This window comes from Arvicola amphibius, chromosome 12 (assembly GCF_903992535.2).
Source record: "Arvicola amphibius chromosome 12, mArvAmp1.2, whole genome shotgun sequence".
Taxonomy (NCBI): domain Eukaryota; kingdom Metazoa; phylum Chordata; class Mammalia; order Rodentia; family Cricetidae; genus Arvicola; species Arvicola amphibius.
This window is the reverse complement of record NC_052058.2, coordinates 116060466-116078153: the sequence shown is the minus strand read 5'-3', so window position 1 is coordinate 116078153 and position 17688 is coordinate 116060466. Positions and strand designations below refer to the sequence as shown.

Genomic DNA, 17688 nt, shown 5'->3' with positions numbered 1-17688 from the left:
TTAGTACCTATATCTTTACATAAGTTCTGAATAGAAAATTAAAATCCTAAAACTCTGTCATCACATTGTAATGCCAAATGGATTAATCTGAGACCATTGCAAAGTCTTGCAATTTATATGATCAGCCCGATTATTTCAATAATCCTATCTGCTATCATTTTGGTAGGGATTGTATCTATAGACCATATTAAGGGCAAATGTCATCTTCATAACTATTATTTCAACTCACTGATTGTTTCTAAAACTATGTTTAAATTTCCAAATGAAATTATTTATGATTTTAGAATTGTATTAATTCTGCGGTGAGAAAACTTGAAATTTGCCCTTAAAAGACCTCATAGTCTGTAATTTTTAGTAAATGTCTTTATTTGTTATTAATTCACCATAACAGAGATAGGTAGAGTTGGTTAAAATGCCAAAGAAAGAATAAAGTTTCAGTCAAATATGAACAATGAGATTCTTTTTTTTCTCATTTTTTTTATTAAAAATTTCCATCTCCTCCCCTCCTCCTCCCCCTTCCCTCCCCTCCATTCCACCCATACCCCCACTCCGCCCCTCTCCAAGCCAAAGAGCCATCAGGGTTCCCTTCAATATGTTAAGTCTAAGGTCCTCCCAGCTCCCCCTAAGTCCAGGAAGGTGAGCAACCAAACTGACAAGGCTCACAGTGAGCCCGTCCATGCTGTAGAGTTCATGCTCATCACCGTTGTCCTTGGTTTCTCAGTCCTCCTCCTCTGTCAGCCACATTCAGAGAGTCCGGTTTCGTCCCCTGTTCCATCGGTCCCATTCCAACTGGACTTGGTGGTCTCCCGTTAGATCTGTCCCACCGTCTCAATGGGTAAACGCACTCCTACAGTCCTGACTTCCTTGCTCATGATCTCCCTCCTTTTGCTCCTCATCATGACCTTGGGAGCTCAATCCAGTGCTTCTATGTGGGGCTCTGTCATTTTCTCCATCCAATGCCAGGTGAAGTTTCTATGGTGATATGCAAGATATTCATGAGTATGGCAATAGGATCTGGACATTTCTGGCACCCTCTCCTCAGCTGCCCAAGGAACTAGCTGGGGCATCTTCCTGGACACCTGGGAACCCCTCTAGAGTCAAGTCTCTGCCAACCCTAGAATGGCTCCCTTAACTAAGATATATAATTCCTTGTTCCCATATCCACCCTTCCTATATCCCAACCATCCTATTCCCCCAAGCTCTTCCCATCCTCCACTTCACACTTTTCTCTCCCTATCCCCCCATCCCCCCTTCCCACCCCACCCCCAAGTTCCCATTTTTTGTCTGGCAATCTTGTCTACTTCCAATATCCAGGAGGATAACTATATGTTTTTCTTTGGATTCACCTTCTTATATATCTTCTCTAGGATTTTTTTTTACAAATTATAGGCTTGATGTCCTTTATTTATGGCTAGAAACCATGAGTGAATACATCCCATGTTCATCTTTTTGGGCCTGGGTTACCTCACTCAGGATGGTGTTTTCTATTTCCATCCATTTGCATGCAAAATTCAAGATGCCCTTGTTTTTTACCGCTGAGTAGTACTCTAATATGTATATATTCCACACTTTCTTCATCCATTCTTCCACTGAAGGGCATCTAGGTTGTTTCCAGGTTCTGGCTATTACAAACAATGCTGCTATAAACATAGTTGAACAAATGCTTTTGTAATATGATTGGGCATCTCTTGGGTAAATTCCCAACAGTAGGATTGCTGGGTCCTAGGGTAGGTTGAACAATGAGATTCTTATCAAAGGTCTTTGAAACATAATTAGCAGTTAAAGTCGGTAGCTATGTGGGATAGGAAAATGAAAACTCACATTCTGGAGTGAGGGTAGGAGTGATGTATTGAGGGGAGAAATCCTCATGATCTCTTGCACTCTAGAGAGAAGTGGGGGAGACACATGCAATTTCCCAGTACGTGATTAGGGATTGGTTGTGTGAGTCATTGCTGCTAATCACAGCTCACACTGTACAGCACAGGGCAGAATACAGAAATTAAAACCTGCCTCTGAGTATTACCAGTGCTGTTCTTCAGATTAACTTTAGCAGGTGGCTTCTTTTCAATAGAGGATATAGCAATGATTTTCTAGTTTCCATATGGCCAAACATCCCTGGATCAGCAAATAAGGTGCCCAGCATCCAGTTAATCTATAAGAAGATTCCTAAAATGTATTATATTTGAGTAGATCCAGTCAGAATGTCTCTTGTTAATGTTTTGTTCTAAACACTGAGAACCTCTAAATCTGATTTTGGGCATTTTTCTTTACTTTTAAAATAGTTTCAATTAGATGATAATATTAAAAAATTGGATAAAACTAAGGCAGCCAAGCTGGCTTTCTCTCCATCTCATTTTCCCATGGCTATTGTTAAGCAGCATACCAAGGATTACAAACATTTTGCATTTGTTTACATATGTAGATTGGGATAAAGATGGAAACAGAAGGTTACATGTATGATCAAACATACTGAGAGATGGCTGGTATCATTTCTCAAGAAACCAGACTTTAGAACTCTCTCCAGTCTAGCCTCTTCAACTCAGTCCTGTGCTGCCACAGCTCATATGGTCTCAGAGATTAGTGATTTACACATACCTGCTTGGCACTGCTGTGTAAGTATCAATAACATTTCCTCTCATAGTTTCAGTTTACAGATTCTGCAGAGGTAAACAAACATTTCCTTATCATTTTCCTCCTTTTTTCCATTATTTATTAAACTTCCATATGTTCCTACAATTTTGCTTTTTTATGAATTATCAAAAACTTTTCCCCATTTATTCTCACTATTTTGTTTTGATTTTTTGGAAACATGATTTCTCTACATATCCTCTGCTGACTTAGAATTCACCATGTAGCTCAGAATGACATCAAACTCACAATAATCCTCCTGTGGCAGCCCAGGAGTTCTGAGAGTATAGACTCTAGCTACTGTGCATGACTAACTCATACATTTCTATGGTAAACATCATTCAACCTGTTCTTTGTACATTTTACATTGGGAAACTGAGCCATCCTATGACCCCAAATCTACATTCTTTCTCCCAGGAAGTACAATTCAGTACTACATAGTGCCTCCCTTTTTTTACCCCTGTTAATTTCCTTAAGGAAAAAGGAACACGCTATGCGATTATTATTTTCTCACAATGTCAAGATTAATATTAATCTTTAATTTATTATTGGAACTGTGCACCCCACAGAATTTTGTTGACACGTACAAAAATACCAAGCACTAATCTGCCTTTCACATTGACACTACTTTATAATCGGTTTTTAAAACTGAATCTTCTCCCTGGTTAGTTTTTCCTCACTTCTTTGGCAATTAAGAGTTCTTCAGGAAATGTAAATACTTCATAATGGTCTTTAACGTTGAATGATGTCTTTTAAAAAGTAAACCATTCTGCAGTAGCAAGTATAATGTATGACGTATGAAAACTACATTCTCAGGTATACTCAATTCTGTAATCTTCTGTTAACTGCCCTCTAGGCCTTGCTGGGGATGGTTAGGGGTAACAATATGTGGAAAGCTTACTGATAGCTTTACAGAGATATATGCGTATCCTCCTGTTCTGGGATTCTGCTCAAGTTAATGGAGATGGTTTTGATCCTGAATCTCACTTCCTTCTCCTGCAACATGCTCCTTACCCTTCATCCCTTTGTGGTATCCCTTTGAACATTTGGTAGTAGCTCTACTTCTACCCTTTTTGCATTTTGGATAGATTGTTAGTACTTAACACTTAAAGGAGAATCAATTTTACACATAAGTATTTGTAAGAATTATACAAAGCAGTTAATTAAAGCCTTTATCTAAGGAACTTCCAGCATTACAGCAGCAATGAAAGTGATAACCATGAGGGTAAATGTTCTAGGCACACATATACACATGTGCACATACATTTTTTTTTTATTATTTTTTGGTTTTTCGAGACAGGGTTTCTCTGTGGCTTTGGAGCCTGTCCTGGAACTAGCTCTTGTAGACCAGGCTGGTCTCGAACTCACAGAGATCTGCCTGCCTCTGCCTCCCGAGTGCTGGGATTAAAGGCGTGCGCCACCACCGCCCGGCAATGTGCACATACATTTTTGAAGCACATAAATGCACATATGGGACACACATAAACAATTACATATACACATATATACTCACATATATACTAATTGAATGCTGATTGAAAATGAAACATCTTTTTTAAAAAAAAAAAAAAACAGGGTTTATCAGTGTAGCCCTGGCTGCTCTGGAACCTGGAACTAGCTCTTGTAGACCAGGCTGGCCTCAAACTCACAAAGATTTGACTACCTCTGCCTCCCCTGGGCTGGGATTAAAAGCATGCTCCATAACCACCCTATGAAACATCATTTTTAAATTTTGAAGATTTGTAATCCATTCAAGCTAGTCTCATGAAGAATTACAGGAAACATAATATTAGCAATAATTCCAAATAGTGTTGGAATATGATACACAGAGTCTAACACTGTGACAGATATTTGCTGTGCTTCTGTATGTAAACAGTCATGATAAAAAAGAAAATCTATGCATAGACAACAGCAGGAATCATAAAACAATGCAAAAGAAAATAAAAACAAAGCAGCTTCATATACACAATCCCATGTCATGACAAGATGCCTATGGAACTGACATGCATGGCAGACTCCCACTGAAGGAAGAGGATCATAATGACTGTATAATTGAGAACCCATTCCAGGGGATAAGTTTTAAGAAATGCAGTTTATACATCAGACATTTTCCACACAGAGCAGGCTTCTCTCTGTGAGGTGTCATTAGAAACAGAAGCATGGAGTAGCAAAGAGCATAGATTAGAATTTTCTCTTAGTAAGGACCAGATTCCTTATAAACATTACTGTTTGACCTGTGAGTTCCCCCACAACTTACTCTTTTTCCTGTCCTCTTGAGTTCCCATCTTACTGTATCCTCACCAGTTCATTACCCATGGTGCAGCTCCATTATTTTTTCTTCCTTTGTCCTAGAAATTCTTCCCCATACCTACCCTCACCATCACTCAAGGTCAGTTCTTACCTCAATGTTTGAAAAAAAAATGGCAAGTTATCCAAGTAGTCAATAATCAATTTTTCCTTTATTTACAGTATGTCACATTTCTTTCCTTGGGTGCTGTAGGATGTTTCTCTATACAATAATGTAGCTTGTAAATAGAGGTTTCTCTGTCTTCCCTGTCCCACATTCTCTTTTAAATAATCACCTAAAGGCTTAATACTAATTGCAAACTGTTTGGCCTATAGTTCAGGCTAACTAGCTCTTACATTTAAATTTACCCATTTCTATTATTCTATGTATTGCCAAGTAGACGTGGTGTTACACATGTCTGCTAGCATCGTGCTTCTTGGGCAGCTGGTTAGGGTCTCCCTGCAACTGCTTTCATCCTCTTTGTATTTTCAGTTTGGCTTTCCCACCTGACCTTATTCTGCCTCACTATAGGGCAAAGCAGCCTCTTTATTAACCAATGAGAGGAATATATATTCACAATGTACAGAAGGATTATCCTACAACATAGCTAATATTTTGACTATGGTTTTCGCTATTATTTCACTTTTCCATTAGGCCTATATCGATAAAAATATCCAATAAAATAAAAATTGATATGTATTTCATGATCTGTGGTTTTGTACATTTACCCTTTGGTAGGCATTAGATACTACCATCTATTATCTGATTGTGACCTATGTGTGATCAATGTGGATAGCCTTTATTGGAAACGATCACATCAAGTACTGTTGGGCTGGCTGTTCTTATACATATAAAAACAATCTGAAGCACTATAGTTGGTATGCACAGGGATGTAACTGATCCTGGCTGCTGCTAGAATGAGCCAAGGAGGAGGGAGTGACAGTAGATTTCAAAGCACGTGAAAAGGGATCTTTATGGAGGTAGAGGACATAAAGAAATAAGGAAGAGTAAATTAATATGAAGCTGTGTGAAGTTCAAATGTGAATCAGGTAAAAATCACGTAGTTGTAAAGGCTGAACTGCCTGAGTTTCCATCACTGATGTGAAATTCTCCTCTGTATTTTGCGAATGCCATTGGTGAATAAAGAAACTCTTAGGCCTGATCAGGGCAGAATATAGGTAGGTGGGGAAGACTAAAGTGAATTCTAGGAGAAAGAAGGCAGAATCAAGGAGAAGCCATGGAGCCACCACCAGAGACAGACATGCTGAAACTTTGCCGGTAAGCCACAACCATGTGGCAATACATAGATTAATGAGGATGGGTTAGTTTAGGATATAAGAGTTAGCCCGAAACTTGCTTAATCTATTAGCCAAACAGTATTGCAAAGAATATAGTTTCTGAATGGTTATTTTGGGTCTGAGCTGCTGGGAACAAACAAGCAGCCTTCTACTACACATGACTTTCACAGTTTCTGTGGCATCATCTACTCAAGAGTATTTTAAATGACAGAATGAATTTAAATGAATCCCTGACTTATGTTTTTCCCCTAGGGAAGAAACTGCTTTATTGACTATCAAGAGATGTCCATTGTCCATTTATTAAACTCAGTCTCTGTTTTATGCATGGAAAAGACTACAGGAAGTCAACATGTGGAACACTGGCATACTCCACCTTAACATCGGTTTAGAATCTGAGAAAAAGGAGAAGAGGAAAGAGCAAGTGGATAAAGAGAGGAAGAGGGGATAGGAGGGAAGCAGTCAGTGTCTTAGCATTCTTTAAGACAGAATGAAAGCTAACTGGAGCTGTTTCCATTGACAACAGCTTCATTTGCTCACATCTCATAATGCTAAAAATGAATGGCTGGTTTCTTGTTATATAAAATGCAGAAATATTTTAGTTATGGAAATATTGCCTTTTTAAAACATACTGAGGTATTTTGCCAGACATATGTATAATAACATAATTGAAATTCCTTCCTGTATTACAATATTTAAAAATTTTATTTTTATTTGCATGTTCATGTGGGAGTATGGGTGTATTTGTGTATGCATGTTTGTGAGTGTGTGTGCATGTATGTTGAATGCATGCATGTGTTCTTGTATGTATGTGAGTGGGGGGTTGGGTGTGTGAAAGAGTGAAAGGGAGAAAGAGAGAGACTGTGTGTGTGAGAGAGAGGTAGAGAGATAGAGAGATAGAGATAGAGGGACAGAGAGAGAGAGGGACAGAGAGAGAGAGAGGGACACACAGAGAGAGAGAGAGAGAGAGAGAGAGAGAGAGAGAGAGAGAGAGAGAGAGAGAGAGAGAGACTTCTGTGCACACGTTGGCAAAGACTAGGAGAGGTTATTGGATTTCCTGGAGCAAGCATAATAAGTGAGTATCAGTTTCCCTAATGTGGGAACTTGTAATTGAATGCTGGTTTCCTGAAAGAGCAACAAGCGACCTTAACTGCTGAGGAATATCTCCAGCCCCCTGCATGAATACCGATGCCCCTGCTGGCACAATCACCACTGATGAGTAATTTAAGTGTGAAAGTCCAGATGCATCACATATATCACATTTCTTTAATCTTTTTCTTCTTTTGGCTATTGTACAGAGAAGGAATTTTTCCTTAGACCCCAGCTTATTAGTAGCCAGTGGTAGAGAGAAAGGAGCTCCTGTGAGGTACAGATGACTGAACACTTGCCAGCTCTTGGGAACCCACCCGGTTGAGAGGATTTTGCCTTTAGTTTTTAGTATGCATTGAATTGATAGAAACCTTTGAATGGGCGTCAACCACAATGAATTTTCTATCACTTTTCTTTGTTTAATTTAAGTAAGCTGACCTGTTTTAATTGTTCTATAGGAGGGTAGTCCCTGTCTGGTGAAGCATAAGGAGGGTCCCCAAAGAAACCTCACTGCAGAATCAGAGCCTGCAACACAGGTATTACCCTGTTAATCTGCTTGATATTCATTATATCTAGAAAGTTCTAGTACCCTCTGGATTGCAGGGCAGTTCTTCTTTATTTTGTTTAACATTAATTTATTTTGTGTGCATGGAGTGAGGAGGGTGCCATGGCTCTTATGTGGAGGCCAAAGTCTAATTTGAGTGTTTCTCCTTTCTATTTTCATCGTGTGAGTTTCAGGAATTAAACTCTCCTCATCATGTTTGGTAGCAAGCACATTTACCTATGAGCCACTTTAAAAGATATGGAGACCTTATAGATTGTCTAATAGAATATGTCTAGTTCCTTCAACTGGATCCTTGAACTTTGCTTGTTTGCTCTGCTTACCAGTAAATATTTTAGTGTACCTACATGAGGCCCTGCAAAGATAAAGGACAGATTCCTTCCTCCTCCTCTAAATGCCAACCAAGAAAGTAAAGAAAATTAAACAGAGAATTTTTTTTAAGAAGTACCTATAATTCTTGTGAGAAGAAAGCTTTTAAAGGTGATTGGAAACTGGGGTATGTGTAAAAAGTAGTCAAATTCCTCGAAAATAATTAGAAAGTTTACATACAAAGCTTAATTCTGAAAATATAATATCAATGTTCAGAAATATTTTAGAGTTAGCTGTCTTTACATTGGATGGTTCGATCAATTTTCCCATGGTAACTTCTGAAGAACTGTACCAGTTGCAAACCCAGTATTTGCATTTGGTAAAAATCTGAGTATTTGTTTTGTTTTTTGGCTATCCTTGTGGTCTAACTGCTATTTGATTACTTTGTTGAACTTTTGTTGCTGTCCTACTGCAATTCTGAATTTTTGCCTTACACATGCCATTTTGTGTACTCCTAATTGCTTTTCTGTATTGTTTGGCAGAAATTGCAAATGTCTCCTTGTCCTGAATGTGAGGAGAAAACAGACCCAGAGATACAACCAGCTGGTGTTGATGGTACTCCAGCTAGAGAAGAAAAAATACTGTAAAACAGGAGGCACGGAGTCTGGAGCTTCTCTTTCCTGCCATCTAATATTTCTAGAGTACAGGCTTGATGGCAACACCATGTTTCTAAAGCATGCAACGTTTTTCAAAATTTTATGTAACTTTATAAAGTGGACTACACAATTTCCAAAAGTTTCCAGGCCAATTATGAACTTTAGCAATAATCAATGGAAAGGATTTTTTCACTTATACATATCTATTTGTCCTCCCTTAAATTACCCCATCTAAACTGATCCCTTTGTAGCTAAAACATAACCTGAACATTTCTTGGTCTTTGTGTGGTTATGTAGTGCTTCTGAGGTCTGGTTGCTAACATCAGCTATAGGATGCTCAAATTTAAGTCCTCGGTCTTTGTAAATCCAAATTGCACACATATGATGCTTTTTGTCCACAGTGGCTGTCTGCTGTCATTTCTCCAAAGTTGGAATTTGCAGACAAGAATACATTATTTTAAATATTTTTTGCTTGACTAATTACATTGACTTAATAACCACTTGATATAAATTATGCCCAGTTAATTCTGCCAATAATAAGTTAGTTACTAGAATTCATTAGTTAGATTTAATATGATATACATACAGAGTTTTGTTTATTGTTGTTTTTGTAGAATTAGTTATAGATATCTTTAATATTCCATGTGGCTACTTTTTATACTCTTCTGAACTATCATCATTACACTAGACATTGTTTTTTTTGTTGTTGTTGTTGTTTTTTTTTTTTTTTGAGACAGGGTTTCTCTGTAGCTTATGAGCCTGTCCTGGAACTAGCTCTTGTAGACCAGGCTGGTCTCAAACTCACAGAGATCCGCCTGCCTCTGCCTCCCGAGTGCTGGGATTAAAGGCATGCGCCACCACCGCCCGGCTTTAGACATTGTTTTGAATATGACTATTTAAACACTGGCCATTCTCACATGGAAAAAATATTATCCAATATATTGACAATATATGGTGTGATTCTGTTAAATACCTTGCAAGGTTAAGTGAAGAAATACAACTTTAGATTTCACATCTGTACATTAAATCACTGCTGTGGACCCCCCTGTACTTTCTAATGGAATACTATATTTAATATGTCCTTCCACAACTAAGAACAATTTTCTCTATTTTATATTATGATATAATAATTCAAGTTAAAGTGTGAATCAAATATAATGCATTCATTTGTAAATTAGAAAACTTTTTGAATTTTGTCTTTCTTTGTATGTACATAAACCATGTTGATTAAACTAGTGCCTAAGACCTGTGAGTCCTGAATGAGCACTGACCATTTCTGTTGAATAGAACATGCCCAGAAGAGGACGGTGTCAGTCATTCATTTGGATAAAGGTTTTCTTCACAATTTCAAATATCTGAACTCTGAAAATACCAGTGGCTGACTTTGTTTTTGTCTTTGAGCAGCTAATCAGCAAGCACTGCTGCTTTACTCCCCATGCTGTTTCGTAGAACACACCGAATTACAAGCTCAATCCAGTTTTCTTTACTGTTGTTTTGTTTTTCATGGAGCAGATGTTTGCTGCTTTAGACGGACAAGGTGTCTAGCTGGACTGAAATTAAATCTGTGAATTTGCTACAAGGGAATCTTTTATTTTTATAGCTCAGGTAATGTAATTAGCAGTAACTGCACCAGAGGTGAGAATAATAATTGACACACTAGAGTAAGGAGAGCTGGCAGAGTAATGAACATGATGCTTGTTTACAAGGTCTATATCCCCAAGCTATGTATTCATCTGGACTGTGTCACGTAATATTAGTGGTCAAGTACTGAAAAATAAAAAGTGCTGAAAAGTAGCCTATTTTTCTCCAATGAAAATTTGTTACAAAGCTGATAATGTATTTTACCTTGTGCAAACAGAGTGGAAGAGCAAACAGTGGTCGGCCATTGCCGAAAAGAACCCGATGGCTCCTTTGAAATATTATAGTTTTTTTTTTTTAATTTCTTCAATGATTCCCCAGAAATATGTTTTGTTACTTGGTGGATTTAAAAAGTTGTATCCATGATGTTGGGACTTAGACTTTTGAAAACACTATTAATATTTATTATTGTTGTTTACATTTAATTGGCAATTTAATTGGCTACATATGGTAAACAGGGACAATTTGGTGCTCAGTGCAGCCACGAAATGAGGAATGATTACCACAAGCTTAATATATATCACTCATGTGTTTTCTAAGAATCAACTCCAAAGTCTAACATAGTGGTAATGATCAACAGAAAGAATAAGGAGCACATACTGCCATGAAACAATCAAACATAGGCTTTGACTGAGGACAAAAAACACATTTTGTGTTTGGGTTTCTCTTTTCTTTATCCTGCTACTCTCTGCCTATTTAGGAAATAACAATTTGTGACCTGCGTTTGTGGTTTAAGTCAGAGAGGCTGTACAGTAACTTGCAGGTCTATGTGGTAAGCAGAAGATGACACACCATTTAGTGATAGGGATATCTTCTGAGATATAAATTGTCCTGGATAGTTTTATGTCAGTGTCCCCGAAGCTGGAGTCACTGGATAAGAGGGAGCCTCAACTGAGAACATTTCCATAAGCTCGAGCTGTAGGACATTTTCTTAATTTAGTGATTGATGTGATAGGGCCCAGTCCAGTGTGGGTGGTTCTATCCCTGAGATGGTGGTTCTGAGGTCTATAAGAAGGCAGGCTAAACAAGTCATGAGTAGCAGCCAGTAAGCAGCTCCCCTTTCATGGCCTCTGCATTAGTTTCTGCCTCCAGGTCCCTGCCATGTTGAATTCCTGTCCTAAATTCCTTTAGTGATGGACAATGCTGTAAAAACATAACTTGAATAAACCCTTTCCTCCCCCAGTTGCTTTGCTCATGGTGTTTTATCACAACATTAGCAACTTGAAGTAAGACAGAAATTGGTATTTTTGTGACAGTCCTGACCATATTGTTTTGGGAAGGACTGTAGAAGAACTTTGGAACTTCAGGATAGAAAAGCCACTGAGAGTTGAGAGCTCAGTGGGCTATTCTGTATGAACTTGGACTGAAGACAGGTGGGGACAGGGGCAGAAGGGATCAGGTAGGGGTGCAGGGAGAGGATGCAGGAAGAGACAGATGGAATTGGGGGACATTTGGGAGGTAGTGTGGAAATCTAGTGAAGTGGAAACTTCTTGGAATCTATTCAAGTGACCCTAGTGAAGATTCCTAGTAATGGAAGATATGAAGTCTGAGCTGGCCATCTTTTGTAGCCATGTAAGGCTTCCACTGTGGGACTGTGTTGCAGTCAGTTGAGATGTTGGCTGAGGAGGTTCGGTGGAGATCTCTAAGCAACCTTGACTGGTGCTAGGGCAGAATTTTGCTCTCCAAAATCTGACATCAGGACCATGTTGCTGAGAACAACACCCTCCCAACTCATTTGATAGAGAGAGGTCATGCTGGTGCCTGCATAGAGCCTTCAAACATAAGTTCTAGTCTCTTTGGCTTGTGGGAAGTTACTCTGTAGGCTACCAAAAGAGAAACCTGACACCAATCCAGCTACAAAGTTTTTAACCTACAATCTTCCATGTCTACAAGATAGTCTGGGACAAAAGTGGTGAAGAATTTTGGGAGTGACCAACTAATGTCTGGTTTAAGTAGAGGCCAACTCCTCAAAAGGAGACCCATGCTCTGCATTACCAGAATGACCAGGAATGGGAGACTGGGTAGTCCAGAGACCTTGGATAGAAACAACCATGATTGGCAAAATACATACAGGCATACATAAATACATGGATACATACAATTATTTTTAAGATATTCTGCTATATTCATAGATCAAGACCTTGTCCATTTGTCATCAGAGAGGACCTTTCTGACAGCAGGTAGATGAGAGTGGGTCTCTTTTGAGTCCCTCCTCTTCAAGATGAGGTAACCCCACAGAAAAGGGGGAAGAAAAATTGCAGGAGTTAAAAGGGATAGAGGATACCAGGTGAACATGACCCACTAAATCAGCCCACATTAGGGCTCATATCGACTCACAGAGACTGAAGCAACAAGCACAAAGCCTACAGCTTCATGTAGACCAAGTCCTCTGTATATGCTATGCCTGTTAACTTGGTGTTTTTATAGTTCTTTTAACGGTGAGAGTAGGTGTGTCTCTGACTCTTTTGCCTACTCTTGGGACTCTTTTCTTCCCATTCAGTGGCCTTGGCCAACCTCAATAAGACAGCTTTTGCCTTGTCTTACTGCATATTGCTTTGAAATGTTTGATTGCCATCTCTCAGAGGTCTGCTTTTTTCGGAAGAGGAAATGGATGGGAATGGATCTGGGGGAGAGGAGAGGTAGAGGAAACTGTGGCTAAATATTTTGTGTAAGAGAAGAATCCATTTTGAATATTAAGAAATGGCCAGAGCAGTGCAGACAAAGGAGGCCTCGTTTGTGAAGTTTCAAAGGGGAGCAAAGACTCTACCAGAGCATTTACCTGAATAATCTTTGAATCTGGCCAACTTGAGCTAAAGAATCAGCTGTGATTAACAAGAGACCAGAAAAACTTTTGATTTACCAGGAAAATTGATGAGAGAAGTTAAGGCCTTGCACCATAAAGAGAGTCCAAAAGAGGCTATTGGTGAAAATGCAGGCCAGGTGTAGGAAAAGATCCCAGCATTTTGACAATGCCAGTACCGTGGGACAACCACCAAGAACAGAACTTGCAGTTGAGTGGAGCCTGCTCAGGGTTAGAAGACAAACTGTGTCTTCTGTGTGATTTCTGCCTAGCTGGAGTAGGAACTAAGCCTTTTGCAGACTCTCTGAAGATTGTGAGTGGACACCAGAAATAGGACATTGTGATATTTACACAGCTGGGGTTTGGTTTGGATTTGGTTTTATTTGATTTGTTTATGACTGTACCCTGGTTCTTTCCTCTTGAAGTAAGAATGTACTTAATTTATATTTTTATTTTATAAGAGCCCACAGTTGAGAGGCTTTAAACTTTTGAAGAGATTTTGAAGTTTTAGAAACACTTTGTGTTTTTTCCCTGATAATTTTTATTATTTTATAAATAATAAGAATCAAAATTTTCACTTGCTCCCCTCCTCCCACTTCTCTCCCACTCCCCCACTCACCCTCCCACCCCCACTCACACTCCAGTCCTAAGAGAGGGTAGGGTACCCTGCCCTGGAAATTTGGATATGTTGAAAAGACCTTGAACTTTTAAGTATTTGAGATTTTAAAGACTGTTGGACTTTTATATTTTTTAAATATTTTGTATTGTGATTTTTGTATTAATGTAAGATCTTGGAGATGAGTAACAAAGAAAAGGTTGTGGCTTAATAGTAACCTGTCAAGTTGACAAGGGGTAAGTTGGACAGGCTAGTTTTATGTCAACTTGATGCAAACTAGAGTTGAAGGAGAGGTGAGTCTCAGTTGAGGAGATGCTTCCATAAGACAGGGCTATAGGCAAGTCTGTATGGCATTCTCTTAATTACTATTGATAAGGGAGTATGCGGTACACTATGTGAATGTCCACTTCTGAGTACGTTGATCATGGGTTCTATAAGAAAGCAAATTGAGCAAGTCATGGAGAACAAGTCAGTAAGCAGAACTCCTTCATGGCCTCTACATCAGCTCCTGCCTCCAGGTTCCTGCCATGATTGAGTTCCTGTCCTGACTTTCTTTGATAATGAACAATGATGTGGAAGAGTAAGTCACACGAACACTTCCCTCCCCAAGGTGCTTTGGTCATGGTGTTTCATCACAGCAATAAAAACCCTAACTAAGACACACATCACTAGGCATTATCTTTACATGAATAATACAGTATGTGTGCAAACAAGTGGGCAGTAGAGCTTACACATACACACAGGCAATGGCATGCATTCAACACAGGGAACATATGAAAATCAGAGGATAACATGCAGGGATCTGTCCTTTCCTTCTACCAAGAGAGCATTGGGATTAAACTCAAGCTTGGTGGCAAGCACTCTTAGAACTTGAATCATCACTTTGGCCCCTGGCTACATGTATATTTAATGAAGAAAGCCTAAATTCAGAGTGCTCTGGAAATTAGAGAATCACATGACCTCTGAAGCTCACTCTCTGCTCAGTTTCTGTCTCACCTGGGCCCATAGTTGTTCAGTCGCCAAGAAAACACAGTTGTCTACATTAGTTATAAACTGGTGGGCCTATTAGCTCAGGATTCTTATTAACTCTTACATCCAGCATTAACCCATAATTCTTGTCTGTGTCAGCCATGTGGCTTGGTACCTTTTATCAGCAAGGCATTCTCATCTTGCTTCCTCTGTGCCTGGGTGATGAGAGCAGACTCAGCCTTTCCTCTTTTCAGAATTCTCCTGTTCTGGTTGCCTCAACTATACTTCCTGCCTAGCTACTAGCCAATCAGCATTTTATTAAACAATATAAGAGACAACTCTTTACAGGGTAGAAGACCATTGTCCCACAGCAAGACAGTCATGTTTTCATCTGATAAATATTCGTTTTAATTTTGAAGTGTGCTTGTGACTCTAATGATTATAAAAATTTAACAGTAATTCTTATGCAGAAAGTGCAATGAACATATAACTCAGTGTTTATTATTTGTTGTTTGAATACTCTATGGAGTATTTGCAAAAGACAGTGCTGATACTAATATTCAACTTATAAATAAAGTGAAGGAAGGACATATTTAAATTATGCCTTCCAGTTTACACATTAATAATTGGAAGAGATGGAATAGGAACACAGAAAAAAATCCGTGTGCTTAAGTGTCACACCCTAAACCTTTCTAGAAAAACAACACATGAATAAAATATCCTACTGACAGTTTCTTTATGGAAACTACTAGGAGTAATTTAGCTCATGTGATTTTTGACATCCAAAAGACTGAACATAATGAGGACCAGGGAATAAGGAATGTGTTTTAAATCCAATGCTGTAATCCCTGACACACATGCTGCAATAGTTGTATAACCTTAATAAATTATAATCATTTACTGGATTTCCTCTCCAGTTATTTGTTATATGTAAGATGTGTGGATAATGACTATAACTCAACATTAAAAATCTCAAGCGGTATGTGGCAGGTGGTAATTGTTCTTCAGTCATCAACTTGAAGAAATTGACTCTAGTATCTTTAAAAGATGTGACTTTTTTCATTATTTATATTTCTGTTCACAGGTTCTCAACATTTTAACAGAGGATTTCAGCAGCACTGGAGATCACTCTCCCTGTGGAGTGAGCTTTTAGTACTGTTGGCTTGAACCTACTATGTAGGTTCAAGGGATATGACAAAGCAGAATCAAAATTCAGGCATTTGGTACTTAGCAATAACTCAGTTCTAAAGACGCAGACATAGGGCACGAGCTGTTTAATCCCTGCAGGTGCATTTACAGCTAGGCCTTGACTCAGGAGACATATCTGGGGAATGTTAGCTGGATGGACAGGAGCATGGTCTTCTTTCCAAAGGTTCTATGTGTATGAAACCTCAGAACAATTATACAAATTATAGTGTTTATAACAAAATCATTGCATAAAGAAACTGAGGTGATTACCATATATGGTATCCTCTGGGACTAAACAGAAGTCAAAGTGTTCTGAGAGATGGCAGATGTTATCACAATATCCAGAAAGGCGATATTTCATCTTCCCCAAATTATTGTAACCATCCTATGAAAGAAATTTTCTCTGACTTTTCCAGGCATCCACTACTCTGAAATCAATACACTTATACAAATCAACATCTGCCTAAGGAGAAAATATTTTGTCAAGGTCATGTCTTCTTTTGATTTTTTTAAGTCAAAAGATATACTGTTACATTGCCTTTTTACCTGTTTTATTTGGAAGTTGTATAAACACAAGCCATTTGCACCTATAATTTACAGAACAGGATCAGAACCCCAAGCACAGCAGCCAAGGCTGTCTCTTTCTTAAGGAATGGAGCATCTTGGAATTTTTAGACAACCTGAGAAACAATCTATCTGCTCGCTCCCTTTGTGCAGTGGAATCCATAACTCCCCCTGCTAACAGCAATAAGATGGATAAGCAGTGTTGCATAGGTCATTTTTATTGCCCACTTTCCTAAGATATGTGCAATTTGTGTGTAATTCGTGCATCCCCCAATTCTCTTCTGCAAATGGTCTAGCTTCCTTGGGCTCCAACAGTTTGATACTGTGGTGGTAAAAGATTTTTTTTTAATTGGGGAAGGACAGAAGGAGAGAACAAGGAAAGAGATATATTGATCCAGGGAGCTATTATGGGGGTAGCGAGAATCCTTTCACTAAGGATATTTCCAGAAGAACCCACAAGACTGACCGAAGCTAAAACCCTAAGCAATAGTGGAGAGGGTGTTTTAACTGGCCTTCCCCTGTAATCTTTTTATTTATTTATTTATTTATTTTTTCCTCATGGTTTATTTTTTTTATATTTAAAAATTTCCATCTCCTTCCCTCCTCCTCCCCACTCCCTTCCCTCCTCCTCCCCCTTCCCTCCCCTCCTTCTTCCCCTTCCCTCCCCTCCCCTCCACCCATACCTCCCCTCCCTCCCTCTCAAGGCCAAGGAGCCATCAGGGTTCCCCACTCTATGCTAAGACCAAGGTCCTCCCAACTCCCCCCAGGTCCAGGAAGGTGATCGACCAAGCTGAGAAGGCTCCCACAGAGCCCGTCCATGAAGAACAATCAGAGCCCAGAGCCATTGTCCTTTGCTTCTCAGTCAGCCCCCGCTGTTGGCCACATTCAGAGAGACGGGTTTGGTCGCATGATCCATCAGTCCCATTCCAACTGGAGTTGGTGATCTCCCATTAGTTCTGTCCCACCGTCTCCATGAGTGAACGCACCCCTCTCATTCCTGACTTTCTCCCTCATGTTCTCGCTCCTTCTGCTCCTCATCAGGACCTTGGGAGCTCAGTCCAGTGCTCCAATGTGGGGCTCAGTCACC

General features: G+C 39.2%; 1 protein-coding gene across 1 annotated transcript in view; it reads left to right on the top strand.

The window, feature by feature from the left end:
• Luzp2 (leucine zipper protein 2) overlaps positions 1-8817 on the top strand; it is a 206222-nt gene extending 197405 nt beyond the window's left edge. Inside the window, exons 10-11 of the mRNA XM_038313970.1 lie at positions 7758-7835; positions 8713-8817. Of these exons, the coding sequence (XP_038169898.1) occupies positions 7758-7835; positions 8713-8817 (183 nt within the window). The remainder of the gene's footprint in view (positions 1-7757; positions 7836-8712) is intronic.
• The last annotated feature ends 8871 nt before the right edge of the window (positions 8818-17688 follow it).